At 35.0% G+C, this 19,553-nt stretch overlaps 1 protein-coding gene across 3 annotated transcripts; it reads left to right on the top strand.

Annotated features, from left to right (window-relative positions):
• Positions 1-7,713: 7,713 nt before the first annotated feature.
• On the top strand, positions 7,714-18,459 carry LOC145635833 (casein kinase 1-like protein 2). Of its 3 annotated transcripts, XR_014113915.1 has the most exons (15): positions 7,714-8,185; positions 8,295-8,335; positions 12,226-12,295; positions 12,411-12,559; positions 12,644-12,739; positions 13,251-13,321; positions 15,574-15,635; positions 15,735-15,798; positions 15,875-15,959; positions 16,055-16,181; positions 16,336-16,418; positions 16,523-16,589; positions 16,799-16,944; positions 17,708-18,178; positions 18,328-18,459. XR_014113915.1 is itself a non-coding variant. In XM_081687199.1 (14 exons), the coding sequence occupies exons 1-14, from the start codon at positions 8,110-8,112 to the stop codon at positions 17,996-17,998; spliced, it is 1,428 nt and encodes a 475-aa protein (XP_081543325.1). In that variant the 5' UTR covers positions 7,714-8,109; the 3' UTR covers positions 17,999-18,341. The 3 variants fall into 3 exon arrangements, 2 of the variants coding, with proteins under 2 accessions (XP_081543325.1, XP_081543326.1); XM_081687199.1 differs by having other exon boundaries at positions 17,708-18,341; XM_081687200.1 differs by having other exon boundaries at positions 16,523-16,591; positions 16,804-16,944; positions 17,708-18,341.
• The last annotated feature ends 1,094 nt before the right edge of the window (positions 18,460-19,553 follow it).

The following is a 19,553-nucleotide window of genomic DNA, read 5'->3' as shown; positions in this document are numbered from 1 at the left end:
ATGACGTGTTTGGTGTTCATTCATTATTGCGAAAAAAAAGGGGCACTTCTTATAACAGTAGCAATGACCAGATTATGAAAGCTGATTTTGCAAGGTATAAGAGGCATACCACATACCTCTTATTGAGACTGACAACACAGATGACTAACGTGTTGGATGCAGTGCGAAGCGGTAATGTCTCTAATGAAATGTTATATGCTACTTCAACAGCATTACGCTCCATACATGCTCAGGTCAGCACCCCTTTTTGTAAAAATATGTAACATTTTTTTGTTTATAAATTATATATATATAGTGGTAAGGTGTACATGGATTAAAGTGCACCTTTAAAATAGTAAACTGTAGGTTTTTTTGTTATGGAATAGGAATCTCATATTTACTTTTTGTATTATATGGCTCATATAAATTGCACAACATATTAATTGATGTCATTTTTTTCACAAAATATGGAAGAATCAAATGCAGATGATCATGAAGATGAAGACGAGGATGAAGATGACTTGGATCTTTCTACTTGATTGGGCATGGAAAAATAGCACATATATTTTGCTCATTGAATATGGGAAACAATACAACATACATTATGGAATAGGAATCCGTTTTTTTTTTTTTGGTTGACCATTGTTACAAATGGAGATCGACAGTGAACTTAATTTCTTGTTTAGACTTTTAGCATTGTCGGCAATTATGATTATGTTATTTTGATGATGAACGAATTTTAAGTTTATGTATGGATTGTCGGAGATTGTGGTTTTGTTATTTATAGAATGAGATATGTAGTACTACTTTTCTTATTGTTTAACTGTTACTTATTTATTATATTATGTGAGTGCAAATAGAATTTATTTTTGACAACTAGTAGGATACATATGGTCCTATAAATTATTTCATATAAGGCGACGCTTGAAAGAGTTGAAATAGATATAAGATATGAGAAAATCTCGACACCTTGATGTGTCCATTAATTCATGTAATAAATCACCAAAATTAATCTCGACGCTTTTTAGTGTCTAAATATTTCACGCTTTTTTTTTAAAAAAACAAGTATTTCCGACACTTTAGAATGTCAAAAATGTAATGCGGAAAAAAAAATTATTCCTCTCAAAAATAATGACACTTTAAAGTGTCAGAATGTGAAGTATAAATGCTTTAAAACGTCGATATTAATGACACAACAAAGTGTCGGGAATTTTCGACATGCGAAATTCCGACACTTTACAAAGTGTCGGTAGTTACTTTACCGACGCTTTGAAGCGTTGAGAAAACACGGAAAATGTGTAGAAAAGGATAGGGTATTCTAGTAGTGTATATTTCCCTTAGGAACCCTTTGTCATGAAATCTTAACACAACGTTGAAGCATACCTTATCATATCAACATCACTCATCAACCATAATGGTCATTGCATCACGAAGTATGAAGTGCTTAGCCTCCGTGCCTAAGTTACCCAAAATACATTCATCATTGAGTCAACCATTGAGATAGCCTAGGATGGATTAATCCTTGCACCTTGAGAGATAGTATCAAACAACATTTGACTAAGCTCATTCAACATGCATCTTCAAACTTTTGATTTTCTTTTTCACGTCTTTCTTTTTCGGGAGAAAGTCGGTACCCTCCACAAAATTGACGGAAATTTTTTGCTTTTTTGCATTTTTCGAGTCGCACGATCACATCACAATGCACACACGAGTCATGTACACATTGAGTCATGTCGTGTCATATCGCCTTGATTTGAGTCTAACACATGTGACATTTCACTTTGAGCCGTGTCAACCTCGAGTCGATCATATCGAGTCAAGTTTATACCTTGAGTCGTGTCAAGTCGATGAGTCAAGCAACATTAAGCCTTAGGTCAACCCTAAGATAATTAAAAAGATTGGCAAAGTTCTATAGTAAAAAATAAATACAGGTGCAGCAGAATAGGGAAGACCCTACTCTAGAGATATCCAGCAACGACAGAGCTCGAAGCCTCTCAGAAAGGTGGTTTCGACTTCATACAGCAATTTCGGGTTCCTTGGTACGCCAGTTAGCCCCTATAAGCAATTTGACATGATTAAGTAGTCGGTTTGATTACAATTGCAATAAGTGATCGACCTGATGAAAGATCGTCTCACTTAGCTTAAGCGCCTAAGTATTGGCTCATTACAAGCACCAAAGCAATCAGTTCAAAAGCAAGCACTCAAACGACAATGTTTTCAAATATGGATTGTCGCGCATTCTTATTAAACGACAAAGTTTTCCAAAAATTGGATTGTCACCCCCAACTGACAATATTTTCAAAAATGGATTGTCGCGCATCTTCTTCAACGACAATTTTTCCAAGATTGGATTGTCATCTCTGGCAAAGTTTCCAAACGTGGATTGTCGTGCTCCTTCTTTGTTTGGCAAGTTTTTCCAAGTTCGGATTGTCATACATTCATAGATCGCTGGCAAGTTTTCCAAAGATTGGATTGTCATACACCCAGTTCCCTATAGCAAAATTTCCCATAGGATTGTTGTAGGTTTCTATTCATCATAAATCTCGGCAAAGGTTCCTCAACGTGGATTGTCATTCATTTCAATAAGTGGCAAATTTTCCCGTAGTGGATTGTCGATCGACTCTTTCTTGCAAATGTTCCAAGACGCGGATTGTCAATTGTGGCAATATTTTCCTAAAAGGATTGTCGCATAGCGTTGGCAAAATTCCAAGGTGGATTGCTTTCAAGAGTTATATTCCAAGATGTGGATTATCGATCGTAGCAAAATTCTTATGACAGATTGTTACGAAGCATTGGCAACTTTTTCCAAAATTGGATTTTGGCAAATTTTCTGAGATACGGATTGTCGCTTCATCGTGACAACATTTCCAAGGATGGATTGTTACGTGGCATTGACAACTTTCCCTAAATCGGATTGTCATACATCATACAAGAGTTGTGTTGGCAACTATTCCCAAAGAAAAGAGGATTGTCATCACAGCAAAAACACCGACATACTGGTTCACAAGCAGCAAAGCGCCGACGTACTGGCATGGCAAATATTAAAAAGCAGTGATCTTTTCGAAGAATATCACAGCGGGAAAGAGAAGCTCTTTGTTTAGAATGTCAAAGCAGCAAGGTGGCATTCCCTAGCTTGCGGAAAGTTGTCACAAACAACTGGAGGATGTGGAATATTATCATTGCGGGGAGGATCGTTTCAGGCGAAGCAATCTTCTAATTTGGAAGCAATTACAGGCGTAGCGGTTTTCAAGCGGCAACAATCGGTTACTTTCAGAGACGTGTGCTCGACGGTGCAAGATACGCGTTTCTTAACTCTTTTATCTGTTTAACTAACGCTAGTTTTGCAGGTATCGGCGTTACAAGAGTGGTTTAGGATCGCAGAACGTTCTGAATCATTCTCCGTCCCTATCGATACTTTGACTTTTGTTTTCGAAACTTGCGTTTCTCCAAACTCGGTCAAAGTGGGGGCTTCTATAGACACCCATTTGTGTCTCCCCAAAACCAAATCTAGTGATGAGTACCTTTCACGTCGAAACATAATCGAATGAAGTAAAAGTGTGGAAAGTCTAGTGTTGCGGAAAGTTTTTATTTATTTTCTCTTCTCTCTGTTTTTGAAAACTTTATTTTAAGAAAACAGCCAATTCAGTTTGGTTGGTCCATGATATGGGTCCAATAGTGGTGTAGTTGGATGGGGCTTGCAAAGACCTTTCCAACGATATATTATAAGCCCAATTCCGATGAATATTGAGGAAGTTATGGCCAATTTACCAAACTGGGCCCGGTTTGAGCTTTATATGCGGCCCAATGATCTAGGGGGGGCTAATATGATTTATCATTCCTAATGCAATTAGGAATGGTTTTAGTCTTCTAGATTCTTCTAGAAGGTTCTTTTCATTCCTAATTCAATTAGCATTGATAGGTTGATTTTTCAGAGTTTTAATCAAAATCAAATAGCATTTTCGAAGAAATTATATTATTTTATCCGCCAGTACGGTAAACTTATCGGATTTTCGAAAACGCGTTAAAATCAAGCTTGGCGTCCAACCCCAGGCCTTGGCGCTAGTGCTGGCGCCTGGCGCCAGCTCTGTTTCCTGAGCGTCAGACTCTGTTTTGTTAATTTATCTTTTTTGGCTGATTTTATCTATAAATATCGTCTTAAAAACTCCGTTTTCATTCACCAATTCTCTTCATTCGCAAGTTATTCATCAACAATCAGTTTTCATTCGCATTCTCTAATTCTTGTATTCTCTCTTAAAACATTCAATTCTTTCTTTCTTTCTTCTGAACTTTGTTTCACATACAAAATTCCGCATTCGCAAGATCTAGAAACGCCTAGCCATATTCGAAGTTGCCTTCGCCCTAGACGTGAAAGGTTTAATTTCTGAGGGTTTGGTCCCAAATCTCTATTTCAATTATTTAATTTAATTGTTTTGATTATTATTTTCCTTGAAGTTACTAACGTGTGTATTTTGTTATTAGAAAGAGGTACGAGGCATCAAAGTAAGTACTTTAATGGTTTTAATTGATATTATGATGTAGAAATCATGTTTGTATTGTTATTATGATATTCCTAGTATCATGTCTAGGGTAATTTTAATATTAAATATGATTGTTATAATGCTTCCTATGTTCTTCCTAATATTTATTCATGTTAGTATCATGTTAGGGTTAAAGATTTGATTTTTATTGCTTAGTGACATGCTAGGGTTTGTTATTAATCTTGTTAGTATCATGCCTAGGATCTTGCAATTATTATGCTTTAATATTAACATGAATAAGATTATGATTATAACTGTTATAATTTATGATGATCATGATTATTGTTATGATGGTTATTTTATTCATGATATTTATTATTTATTATGTTGCTTGATATTTATTATTCTTTGTTGCTTGATCATGCCTTTTATTGCATGTTTAAAGGGAATTTGGTACTTGTAATCACGCTTAATAAGATAATTAATAATCTTGTTAGGGTTAATTTGATTATAATTCAAGTGATCGCCAATAATAGTTTATTTGTGCATTAATGTTCAACCAACATAGATTAAACAGGTTTAGGGTTAATCTTATTGATTGCATGTTAATCAGAAAGCGCACATGAATACGAGCAGAATAAAGTAGAGGCCTATTATTAGGGCATGTTCAATCTCTTTTAGGTTGGATTTGTACCATCATCCTCGAACCCTTATTTGGTTCATGACCTTATGGAGTTGACGATCTCTTGGATCGTTAAGGGGTGTAACCTTCATCCTATGAACGGTTTACAAGTTCCTAAAAAAACTTGTTGGCGACTCTTTTGCTCTATCTTTTTCCCTTTTGGACGCCACCGTACTTTAGTGTATGATCACAGTGGGGTTCAAGCTAGTGGGATTTTTAAGGCTTGAAATTATTCCCTACACCATGCATTGGCTTGCATTGCATTACAAAGGTTTAATTAGGAGGATTATGTACACACAACATACCATGTTGCTACCTATGCTAAGACATATGCCCCTGCATTCCACCCTATGTCAGGTAAAAATCAATGGTCAAAGAGTACATTACCAGAGCCTTTGCCACCAGCATTCAAGAAACAACCTGGCAGACCTAAGGGAAAGAAGAGAATCAAAGAACCAGGGGAAGGACAAGATGCCTATGTTGTCAGACCAAAGAAGCAAAATGGATGCAAAAAGTGTGGTCAGACAGGCCATTATCAGAAGACTTGCAAGAATCCACCAGTCTAGTCAATGTTGAGATTAACAAGGGTGGCAGACCAAAAAATGATCAACCTGTCTTTGCTGGAACAACATCTACCCAATCAGGTGCTACAACCTCACAAAACAGAACATCCAATACAACACCTCCTGCTAATTCTACTTCACAAGCTGCTGCCAAGTCTGGTACAAAAAGGGGAAAACCTCCAGCTGCAAATGCTTCAAAAAGTGCACCAAATGCTTCAAAAGGTGCAGCTGCAAAGGTGTCCACAACTCCAGCAACATCTAAGGGTCCAAGTGCCTCAAAGAAGCAAAAGAGTACTTCTGCTAGTGTTATAAGCTCTCAGGCTTCTACTTCATGAATCTGTTATACTATGCTTCCTTTTGACTATTTTTGAACTTTTATGTATTTGAACAAATTGGTTGTTGTTAGTGTGTCTGACATTTGCAACAATCTTTAATTAAGATGCACTTATTTTGACAACATTTTCCTTCCTTAATGTTTTGGATATTGTTCTGAATTGTTTGGGCAAAGCATACAGGGCATATGGAAAAAAAGACCAACATAAAATTAGGAAAAAGGAGCCAAGCTCATTTCATTTTATTGCATTTCTACACTGCACTAACACAGTGAGTACACTTATTACATAACAACACCTACTTCAGCCAACTATTTCATACTACTACCTATTATTATTTATTAGAAGTACAATTCATGCTAACATTTTCACCATAATAACACTAAGTAAAACAGAAACAGCCACATATAGCATCATAGTTACTCCAAAGTTGTCACCTTGCCCCTTCTTTGACTTCTTCACCTTCATTTTTAGTTTATCAAGCTCATCCTTCAACCTCTTATTTTCATTCTCTGAGCAGCATAATCTTGTTTGCAAAACATTAACTTGTCCTTTCAAAAGGTGTTTGTCTGTTAGAAGCAGATTAATGGCTTCGCGTTGCCAACTTGTCATATCTTCATCAACCCACCTAAAGAAATTGCAGCCCCTTTGATTTGTGTCTGGGTTGTAAAATTTGCATGCCTTGAATCTTCGTGCTGGGTTCTCATGAGTCCAAGACTTCAACCTTGCAATTGGGACACCACAACCACATTTTTTGTGTGCTAGTGATTCAGACATTGCACCTACACAAACCAATTTAAGGGAGAATTAAGTTAACCCTAATTTTCTGATTATGCAATTACCAACAACAAAGGAATTAATGGAAAATACAGAAAACGAGGAAAAGAGAAAAGCAAAAAAGCTTACTTGAAGCTGCAGCAACCAACAATGGAGGAGATGCAAGGAAGAAGAAGGATGGAAAAACAATAGAGACGAAGAAGAAAGAGAAACAGGGGGGGAGAGAGAGAGAATACGAATGAGTTTGGGGGAAAAAATGAAAATGGGGGTGAGGCTTTTTTTAATTGTCACGTGCGACGCACGTGTTTTGGTCAACACCGGAGTTTTAAGTCAAAGTCTCAGTTTCCGGCGTATGGTGTTAAGCTGCAACAAAATTTTAAAATTAGGTGGTTCCCTGCAACAATTTTTTTAAAAGGTGGTTATTTGCAAAAAATGAGATTTAAAAGGTGGTTAAATGCAAAATTTCCTTTAACTTTTAAAGAAGTAAAAATTTGCCAATTGCAGCTGTTTAAAGTTTGTATTTTACAAATTACAGCCCAAGAGTTCTTATAAATTGTAAATTGCAGCCTGATTCAATTTTTTCATCGGTTTACGTATCGAAAAATAAGGCAATGGGATCAAAAGTTCATAACCTATTGGTTAACATTAGGACCAATAATAGTTTTAACTTTCTCTAGTCCTTACCAGTATTTAATACTTTATATTGTCCTAGTAATTCATCTAGATAAAAAACATTAAAAAAAATAAAACCAAAACAAAAATCGCGACCACGATGGAGAAGAAAACCACATATTGCATACACTATTCATTTTGCATCATTTTATCCACACCACACCACTCTAAAAACTCTAGACGAGAGAGAGAAAAACAATTTTCAATAATCTACATCACTTCACCACCCACCCCACCCTTTCCTAATTCCAAAACTATCAACAATCTAACCCTAACCCAAATATCTATCAACTTTAAGTATATCACTAGTATTCTACTAATAGTATTACTAATAGTCTAATACCAATACTAATACATTTTTTCTCTCTCTTCCTTTCTCCTTCCTCAAAGTAGTTGATTGATTGATTGTTCGTTCTTTACATACATTCTACTACTATGTTCGTATTCTTTTCTCTCTTCAATCTTAGGGTTTTTCATCTCCTCAATTTCTATTCCCAATTTCGTTGATTTCTTCCTCTTTTAACTTCCTTTTGTTATCCTTCATTTTCCCCCAATTTTTCCCTATTTTTTTTTTGGTTGGTTTTGAGTTCAATTAGGGTTTGTTCGTTGCTTTTCTGTTGATTTTAATGGAGCCTCGTGTTGGGAATAAGTTTCGTCTTGGTCGTAAGATCGGAAGTGGTTCTTTTGGAGAGATCTATCTCGGTTTGCTTCTTCTTAATCTTCACTTTTTTTTAGTAATTTAATTTTCAATTTTAATTTTTTTTGATGTTTTGTTTATTTTTTTTTTTTTTTTTTTTTTTTTTTTTTGCAGGGACTAATATTCAAACTAATGAAGAAGTGGCAATTAAGCTTGTAAGTTGTTCATTATATTTTGTTTTAATTGAATTTTGTTTGATTGTTTTACTGCCTTTATTAATCTGTATATTATTCTTATTTTGAAGCTGATGCTAAATTAAATTCGAAGTATTTTTGGGATTACAGGGAAAAATTATTTAGAATTGAATTGGTTTTAGAAACTTTTTTTTTTTATTTTTTTTTTAATGATTGCAAAAATGTTTTGGGGTGATGATTGATTTTGTAAGTTGCTTATTTGGGAAACTTGTGTTTGTGTTAATGGAAATGATGCTAATTTAAAAGTTTAACTTTGAATTGTTTTGTAATATGAGAGAATTGTGTTTGGCGGATTTTGGTTGATGTTTGATAGCTTCTAATATAGTTAAATATGTATGAATCTGTTGTTTAGGTGTTGATGTTTTCAAGTAATCGAGTGTGTCCTACTTTGGGTATTTATGCATGATGTTAATTAGCATTGCTTTGCTTAGAATCATGATCCTCTCAAAGTTGTAGAACTTCTCCTATTTTCTGGTGGGAAATGTTTGGTATGGCCCTCTTTGCTTTTCAAAGAATGATTTTGGATACATCCCTGGAGTGGATTGTTACCACTTATGACATACCAAACTTCTCATTTTGCACTTGGAGTTTCTGATTGTGACTTGATTTGCTTTGCAAGTAGAGTTATGTGTCATGCGTACTTTTTTTACTTGTCATGCGTAGGGTATAGACTGGATACAGTGTGAATTTCAATGTACAATCAGCTGATTAATTGTTGGGTGATATACTTTTCCTAAACATTTTTTTATTTTTATTATTTACATTTTTTTTGAGAAAAATAGCTAGATATATAATCAGCAAAAATCAATATTTGAAACCTTAATCTTTCGGAAAGCATTTGGAGGCTGAATATGGTAGAAGAAATTTGTGAAGGAAGAGTGTAACAACTAAAAGGGATGATATGAATAATGCCATCTACTTTTTAGTTTATGCCTTGCTATCACTGAAATGGGTTTGAATTTTGAAAGAGTTAGTGCTGGTGCTTCTCACACTGACACACAAATTATTTCCAGTTTAGGGATTGCTGATCTAATCTCATAGTACCACAAAGATGAATTATAAAGTAAACAAGAATGAAAGTATCAAGAGCCTATCTAGTAGTTTATTTTCTCATACAAATTTCCTTGGCAAGCTGCTGTTACCGAGTACTCGAGGCCTGCATGGTGGGATATTAGAAGTAGGAAAAGGTTAAAAAGATGATATTAATGGAAATTAGGAGTATAGTTCTTGTCCAGTTATTTTATAGAATTATTTAGCTCGTAAAATAAATGGAAACAATAAATGGAAGTGGTCAACTTTGTACAAAGTAGAGAGAAGGGGAAGCATTGATTAAAAAAATTGTTTTATCTTTATCTTTATTTTCTTAATGAGAAAACAACTTTGTTTAAAGAGATGAAAAGAAAAAACACAGAAGAATTCAAAAACCATCCCTACCCTTGATTACCTTTACACACACAAATGGTATTTCTAATCCCATCCCGTGCATTTTTTCTGCCGCAAGAACCTACTTGTCAATGACTTTTAAAACTTTTATTGTGAGAAACACTTTTGCCATTGATTCATTGACCAAAACTTCTTTGATTCCATTATCTTTAAGAACTGATGTCTTATTTTTTAGGCAATCAATAATTTGCTGATAAAAGTAAAAAGCAAACATTCAACATTAAGGGGAGCATGAGATGAAAGAATAATGATTTCTTACAAAATATTATGACTGATAGATTACAGCATCCAGCTGTACAGCTGACTAGCAGAGTAATGCAAACTCCTGGAAGATGTGACTGCCAAAGGTCTTTCAGTCCAGGTCTCCAATGGTTAGATCTCTGTCAATGTGGCCCTTGTGATTGGAGTGTGAGAGAGAGGGGCGGTGGGTTGGATCACAAAACATATATTGTAGTCTCCTTTTCTTTTGAGGTTTTCAGGGCACAAAACATATATTGGAGTCTCCTACAAATTAAGAAATATTGTGCTAGACAATGTTTCCTAGTTTTCAAGATCATGGATTGTTACAAGAGTTACAAGGTGTTTTGTGGTGTTTCATGTCCATTTCCCGGCTCCTGGAGATTTAGTAGCATTCTTTCTTGCTATTTGAATTTTAGCTCTAATGGGTACATTAGGCTAATTAATTATTAGAATGCTTTCCATATGCTATTAATTGGGTTCTTTCTTGTGTGATATTATTCTTTTCTTTTTTTTTTAAATAAATAAAATATATTATAATGATTTCAAAATGTGTAAGTGAGGTTGGTAGGAAAGATGAACAGTGAAATATAAGTGGGTCATTACCAAATAAAGATGTGTTGCAATTATAAGACGGATGTGAAAGGAAAGTGTTGCGATTATTACGAAATGGAGGGAGTACATATTAGCCTAATTCCTAGTATCTCCCATTCTCCCTTAGAGAATACTTTTGGAAAGCTCTAGCTGCCTTAGCTCATAAAGAAGCTAGGAAAGTCACTTTGTATTATAGCAAATTAAGCAAGATTATTACCAATTCTTTTAACCCAAGCACACCATTAGAGTGCCTTCACTGCATAATAAAAGCAACTTATATAACCGCCCCTGAATGGTCAAAGAGTCAATTTCAAAGATAGATAGCCAATTCACAGTGAAGGAAAACATGTGAACAAAACTCACTGTTAGCTACACATTTGGTGAGGTGGCCAACTTTGATTCACACTTTTGAAGCATATCATTTGTGTTGATCCTTTTCTAAGCTAGCTTCCAATAAAAGCTCTCACCTTAAGTGGTACCTTCACTAGTTAGGGGGCGCTTGGAATGGGGGTAATATATTAAGGGGATAATAAAAGTCAAACGAGATATTATAGTTGATTAGAGGTATTATTGTAGGGAGACAAAGTGTTTATGAATGAATTAAGGTTGTAGCGACATAAGGAAAAGAGAGGGGAGGAGGAATTATTACCCTTAAAATGAGGGTATTAGATTACCCACCCTCCCCCTAGTATAACCTATTACCCCCAAAATAAGGGTATTAGTTCCCTTTCTTCACCTTTCACCACACCATCATTATATAAATCTTATTACAATCACATCATCACTAGCTCTCCCTCTCCTATGTTTACTTTAATTTTGTTTGGTTTGACTTTTATTACCTCTTAATTTAATACTCCCAATCCAAGCGCCCCCTTAGATGAAATTTGCTATTGGTATGATATTTAGGGGACCACAACATGACAAACTTGTTTGCTAATCTCAATATAAACCTCACCAATGGAGTAATTAGATAGGCCTTTTGTGAGATAAATTCCAAGGTAAATTGCGATTCTACCAGACAACACTTTGAACATTTATGACATTTCATTGTACCCCCTTGATATTCAAGAGTAAACCTCCTGCATTTTTTAAGACAACCCCATTAAACTCCAATTCTCCATTTTTGCTTAGGACTACACACCGAACCTTAACTCACAAGATGGCCTCTCAAGAAAAAAAGGGGGGAAAAAAAAGAAAAAGAAAAGAGAGAGAGAGAAAGGAGATATTATTTGGAGAGAGTGCCAGTGATTGTGATGGGGGCCAGCGATAGTTTCTAGAGTTGGGGCTTATGTCTATAGGATGGAGCCTTGGAACCTTTTGCAAACTGAAAGAAGAGAAATATGTTAGTCAGTGGGCATATGTAGATTTCATTTTCTGCTTTGAACCAACCAAAGTGAGTTAGCGTATTTATCTATGGCCATGTCCGCTGTTTATCACTTTATCCTCCCGTTATCAGTTTATCTTCTTTTATTGTTATTTAGCTTGATCGTGGCGTGCTGTGAAGTGATGTATTCATATTTTAAGAGGGTCCATGATCCATCTTATTGATGCATCTAACAGGATTTTTGTTGTTTTAGGAAAATGTTAAGACAAAACATCCACAATTGCTCTATGAGTCAAAGCTATACAGGATTCTGCAGGGAGGAAGTAATGGATTTTACAGCATTTTATATGTGAATATAGTGAAATTTATTCAGTTCCTTTTTTCCCTTGGTGTTATCATTTTTATGATATCTTATTCCTGGTACTGGTTCTTTTGCAGCTGGGATTATGAATGTGAGATGGTCTGGTGTAGAGGGTGATTACAATGTTCTTGTTATGGATTTACTTGGGCCTAGCCTTGAAGATCTATTTAATTTCTGCAGCAGGAAATTTTCGTTGAAGACAGTTCTCATGCTTGCAGATCAAATGGTATCTTTATCTGTCATGACTTTGATAATACTTGCAATCATTATATTTTATTGTTTCCATATTAATGTCAGCTTCATCTTTCAGATTAACCGGATCGAGTTTGTTCACTCAAAATCCTTCTTGCATCGTGATATTAAGCCTGACAACTTCCTCATGGGCTTGGGTAGGCGAGCAAATCAGGTATCTGTTCTGAATTCTATGTCTTCATTTAGAGCTTTTAATTTGCAAATTGATTTCAGATAGCTTATATTACTGTTCATAAATAAGTGTTACTCATTTAAGGAAATCATTTGGTTACCCTCTTTTTTTTTTTTTTTTTTTTTTTTTGTGTGTGTGTGTGTGAACTTTGATTCCCATGTGAGAAGTTTTTCGGGTGGAGAATTGGGGGGGGGGGGGGGTAGTGAATTTGGGGTGCATTGATATTTTTATATAAGAAAACCAAAATAAGAACAGTGAAGTTTGTTTTGAGACGCCTCACATCCATAAAAATATGGATCGAATTTATTTGAGGACTGGGAGGGGAGGAAAGCTGAAAACTGACCATTTCCACTGCTACACTTATACCTCCACCCAAAAAAAAAAAAAAAAAAAAAAAAAAAAATCAGTTGAAAGGCTCTTGTGTAGAACTAGAAGAGATAACTCTTTTCTAACAACATTTCTATATTTTAAATAGCTGTAATTTTGTTTCCAGGTTTACGTTATTGACTTTGGCTTAGCAAAGAAGTACAGAGATACAACTACTCATCAGCATATCCCTTACAGGTTAGATAATACTTCTGGACATGATAGACTTGATAGTTGAATGATGCTGGTGTTTACGTACTTATTTATACGGAACCTGAATGTCTCATTTTTGCGAAAGCAGTGTTTAACCATTGATATCTTTATTGCAATTTTTAGTTTTTTGAGATTGATGCTTTTATTCAGGGACAGATCCTTTGTGTGTTTAGTTAAACCAGCTGAATCCACAATCATCTGGTATATAAACAAAATAGGTTGGGGATTTCCACCAAAGTTTGTAGGCTTTGGGGTAAAGAGTTCTTACAGATGAATTCCGAATTTATGTCCGATTCCCATCTAGCTACAGAATGGGCAATCGTATTGTGATAGAATTAGTTGATTGAAACTCGTGGTTTAGTGGTTGCACTACCCTTCCATAGATCATGGTTTCAATTTTTCCTATTCATGATTCCTCTTACCTCTGTCAGCTTCCTGTTTTTTTTCTTTTCAAATTTACTTCTATCCCTTGCTCTCGAACTTTGTTGATGCTTAATGAGGTAATGAATCGTTTTCAAAGTTATTAAAATAGTAAAGAGCATATATAAATCATTTTTAAAATTCGGATATTTAATGTTACCCAACACATACCCCCCCCCCCCCAAAATGCTGGTTGCGCTCCAAAATTTGGAAGAAAATTTGCACCAAAATAATTGGATTTTGAATAAAGAATTGGATGTTGTAATATATATTTTGTTGGTTTTGTGTTCAAAGTTGAAATGGCTTTGAACCTACAACCTATGCGAGGCAGGGCTTCATCATTGCTTTTGTTTATTACTTCCTCCGTTCCAAATTAGATAACACGTTTTGACTTTTGACACTATTCAATAACTTTGCTTTGACTAACATTTATGATTTATAGGTATAAAAAAACAGTCATGTAGGATCTTGGTAGATTCATTTCAATATGTACTTAATTAAAATTCAATTTTTAGTATTTTTTTATAATAATATAATTAAATATATATTCGATTGAACCTTTGCATTGGAAAACGTGATAAAAGAAACGTGTCATATATTCTTATGAAACTATGTTATCCTTTTTTAGAAGTGCCTTTTCTAACATCACTTCTCATTCGATTTCCAAAATTATATTTTGGATCTTGGGCTTTGTTAATTTGGTTCATGTCCTAATATTTTCCCTTTGTTTAGGCGAGTCCTGAGTTTTTTTAAGAAGGCATCAGAATTATCATTAGCCTTATAAGTATCATTATTAATTCTCTCTTAAGATATGCATATTAACATAAAAACATGGCTATGTTGATCTATATGGGCATTTTCTGGGGGTTTGCTGATCTTTGTATCTACTTCATGTCCGGATAGGCTTTGATTTTTCCCCCTTCTTTCGGTTGCTTTATTTGTACTTCGATGGAGTTACTAAATGTTACTTACTGGTCTGTCTTCTGCTGTGACCTTATCCTTAGACACAAACTTTCTAGTTGTGGGATAAACCACACATGGTGTCCTTAAATCACCCTGGGACAAGAAAAGAAGATGTGAAAATCGAGAGGAAGAGGGAGAGATAAAGAAAGCAAAGAGAGAAAGTAAAGATCGTGCAACTCTTACTCCTGATAAAGCTTTAGAGTCTGGACTATACAAACTTATCAATGCACTTGTTGAAGCTGTTTTGGTCACTACATGTGTTAGAAGTGTCAAGTGTGTTTATTTGCATGGCGTTAAATACTCCCTCCTTCCCACTTTAGTAGGCCACATTTTATTTCAAATCATCTCAAAACAATGTCAAAACTCATGTCTAGTAACTTAAATTATGACTTTCTTATATTACTCGTACTATGTTTTGGATTTGATGTATAGGTCCTTATGATGCTTTCAACAATTGTACATAATATCAATGATAATTTTGAAATTTCTAGCCAACTCCTAAAACATGACTTTTAATTAAATTTGGCATTTTACAGTGGGACCAAGGGAGTAATAAAATTTTGCTTTATCCCAAAGAAGTTGTCTATTTGTGAATTTGTATCACATTTCAATGACACAAGTTTCAAGGTGAACATTGTTTGACAAAGAGGGAGCAAGTGTGAAATACCTGCGAAATTCATTATTGACAATGTATCATATAATGAATGCAATGGAATCTTAATTGATTAAGTGCAGGTCCAACAGGTCATTTGGAAAGACTGCCACTCTGCTAGTGGCTACTCAAAAAATTATTATGAGTATTTAAAAGGCGAGATTCTCAAATGTTTCTCATATCTTTCTTTTGGAAATTGCAGAGACAATAAGAACTTGACAGGAACTGCAAGGTATGCAAGTATGAACACACACCTCGGAATAGGTAGGTTTCCTTGTGTTGTGATATAAGAAACATTTGGCTGCATTTTGATTTCATTTCAGTTCTATATCATTATTTTTAACCTGATTTGGTATTATTTAGAGCAAAGCAGGAGGGATGATTTAGAATCTCTTGGATATGTGCTGATGTACTTCCTAAGAGGCAGGTAATTGTCGAAACCCCTTACTGTATGTTATGTTCAGATTGATCAGAGGGCTCATGTTATAAGGTCTGTCATACAGTCTTCCTTGGCAAGGACTAAAGGCTGGGACTAAGAAACAGAAGTACGAAAGAATTAGTGAGAAAAAGGTCTCCACATCTATTGAGGTATTACATTACCATTGGGTTTTTAAGATAGAAACTTATTTTGTTATTTTCCTCTTTTCTCATATTGCTTTCTGAAACTTTTACTTATTTGTCAGGCCCTTTGTCGTGGTTATCCAACCGAATTTGCATCATACTTCCATTACTGTCGCTCATTGCGATTTGATGATAAACCAGACTATGCATACCTGAAAAGAATCTTCCGAGACCTCTTCATTCGTGAAGGTGTGCAGTTACTTTCTGTGTTTCATGATTTCAGAACCTCCTGTTTATTTCCCTTACCTTCTATGGTCCATCATTCTACCTGCTTTGATTTTTTTAATTTGCCATTGTCTATTTGCCAATTTTCCATTTTTTATAATGTGTGTTATCAATGTAGGATTTCAATTCGATTACGTGTTTGACTGGACTATTCTGAAATATCAGCAATCGCAACTAGCCACTCCTCCTGCTCGCATAGCGGTAAGTGTTAGTGCGCATGAGGCTCTTCTCGTGGTTGGCCACTACTCTGCTCCTCTATCTTTCTCATATATGTATTTCCCTCATTTTGTTTGTATGCATGCTAGGGTGCTGGTGCTGGACCTAGTGCAGGTGTGCCTGTTCCTCCAATAGCTAACGCCGAAAGAAATTTAGGTTGGTTTTTTTTTTTTTTTTTTTTTTTTTTTTTTTTTTTTTTTAAATTTTTTTTTATTTTTAAAATCAATACTTCCAATAAGTTTTGGGTTAGATGTATACAAAAGGGGGTTGGGGGTATATAAGTTGCGTAGCAAAAGATTGCTTGTATCCCATTACTCTATATGATGTATCATTTTGGATGAACTATTTATATATGACCTTTTCAGGTGAAGAAGAAGGCCGAGCAGGTGGCCTATCTACTGGAGATAGTTCTCGACGGAGAATTATGTCTGGGGTACTTACGAATTCTGGAAGTCTATTGAAGCAGAAGAGTCCACTTGCAAATGATCCAGCTGTAAGCAAAGATCCTATGGTATGTTCCAAGGTCTAATTTGGGGGGTATATATAAGGGCAATAGACAACATGTGGATACAATAGATTCCTAATCTTAATGTGTTTGGAGTTTACTGTTTGCAATGATACAGTGGCTTTTGACATCTAATTATTTACTCTTATTTTAAAATCTACTAATGCCCAGGGCGGTGGAACAGATCTAAACCAACATTTGTTGAATCTTTATCTCAACATCTCCTAAATTCTTCTTATAACCTATGTTGATAAGTGATAGATTCTTTGTAGTGCCCAGCATAACTTGAGGTAGAAGGTGTTTAGTTTTCCTTACTTCAGTTTGATGTTTTGTTAACTAAACTATTAATGTACCTTTTATATCCAAAGCTTGTTATTACAAGATTATGATAGAAGGGGTTGTTAATGAGCTTGTGTGTTTTCTTTGTGACATGTCCTATTTGACTGCCTGTGGTAGTGCACTCCTTGAAAGATGATTTTCTTTATTTAATTTTATCACCTCTAATTGCCATCTGGCGAATGAAAATTAGTGATGATGCAGGTCAATAAATTAGAAACATGTGCTTGGTTGTGGAGATGCATTACCTTGGACATTTTGGAAATAATCATTTTACATTATGCTCTAATTCACTGTCCATACCTTATCTACCAAGCTGTCCATAAGTGAAAATTTTCATTTTGTATTGTGTTGCGACTTCCTATGGTTTATAAGCATTTGATATTTAATTATTGATCCTTTCTTTGAAAATAATTTTAACTTGTATTTTCAGCTGTCAAGCTCAAACCCAACGGGGAGGTCTAGTGGTTTGTTAAAGCGAGCTGTTGTTCCCAGTAGTCGTGAAGCAATTACAGGAGGGAATGAGTCTGATCCTTCCCGTTCTCGTACAGCAGAGGCAAGCCCAGGTCCAGTGCAGAGGTTTTCAAGTGGCCAAAGAAGTTCACCCGTTGGATCCTCTGATACAAAGCAGCAAGCCTCTGGTAGGATTACCAGTATTAAAAACTATGAGTCCACACTCAAAGGCATTGAGAGTCTGCATTTTGATGACGAAAGGGTCCATTAAATACACTCTTGCTCACACCACATTCATGTAACAATAATAATAAAAATGATATATTCGTGTGATTACACTAGTGATGGATCCCTGTAGTTTTAAGTGACTGGGCATCGCTGAAGGAAGACTTGGAGTTGGAACCATTTATGGTCAGAATGGAAACCAAGAGAACTCATGCTGTGAAGGAAGGTAATGCTTCTATACAGGCTCTTCTCTATTTGTGTGTACATCTGTGTCTATTTGCTGACAGATTTACTCGTACCCTTTATGGGATTTGCCGGTGGTACACTGGGCATGATTGTAAAACTGCTACATTGTATTATTGTTTCATATTGCAGGTTATATTGGTTTACATCTAATGAGCCTAGGCATTTTTTCATCTTTACTAGGTTAAGCTGTATATGTTTGACTACTTTTCTTTGCTGAGGTTTCTCTTGAATTTCTTAAGGTTTTGAAACTTTAAGTTGGTTGCTGGGTAATTCTGGGTGAATCACATGAATGTTGTAGGAGGCTGTAGCTAAGCATTTGCATTTATGTGGTGTGCTCTGTCAAATGGAAGTATGCTCAAACATGTGAAGCTTTTGATTAGATTGATATTGTATTTTTAACATACGGAGTATTAACTTTTCATAACTTTTATTTAATTACGGTACTGCATAATAATTAGGAAGTTGTGCGTTAAGAAGTAAGTCAAATGAAATGAAGGTAGTAAAATTTTGGCAGACAACCCTTCCAGATCTTTATAAGTATTGCATTTATCAACCATTTGCCAATTAAGGTTTTTTGTCTTTATTATTTTTACTACATCCGTTAACATTTATTTGCAACAAAGGGGTATGTGCGGACTCATAGGCAAAACTTTTAAGGAGTGTCTTTAAGTGAGAATAATTGAAAAGAAGGGCATGTGATTAATTCATTGAAAGAGAGGGAAAGGGGGACCCGTTTTTTAAAGAGGAGAGAAAAACTGAAATTTGTGGATTATAATTTTTCCACCTAAAGTTTTAGCCACCTTTTAAACTTTTCATTTTTTCATATCAAATTTTTTCCCTCCACGAATATTTCTTTGAAGGGAGAGTCTATAAACCTGCAAATAGAATTCAGAGTTAAAAATATTCATACAAACCAAAAGTTCTACCCTAGTTGAATTACACCATGTTTTCATGACAAAAATTAACACTAAGCTACCCTTCTAAAAGTAAGTAGTGCAAGGTTAGTAGTAGTATCCTTCATCTTCTAAGGTAAGTCTGGTTAAGCTTAAACACTTAAAAAAAAATAAAAAAAAATAATAATAAAAAAAAACAGCAACCCCTACTTCATCACCAATTCTCAAATCTATAAGGAATAACATTGCATAAATTTTAAAAAATGATAGAATCATACAATGAGGAATTTTTTAACATAGATCAATTGCTAAATGATGAAGCCAATATGGAAGACAGTGAGTCAAGCACCATTGAAGAAACTAATGACATTGATCAAAATGTGATTCATGAAGAAGCAATGCAGCAACCTAACGGCATAAAGTAATTTACTGTTATGCAAAAAAGAGAGATCGTTGATGTTA

This window comes from Chenopodium album, chromosome 6 (genome assembly GCF_948465745.1).
Source record: "Chenopodium album chromosome 6, dcCheAlbu1.1, whole genome shotgun sequence".
NCBI lineage: Eukaryota > Viridiplantae > Streptophyta > Magnoliopsida > Caryophyllales > Amaranthaceae > Chenopodium > Chenopodium album.
The sequence above is the reverse complement of the archived record's forward strand: the minus strand, read 5'-3'. Positions and strand labels throughout refer to the sequence as shown.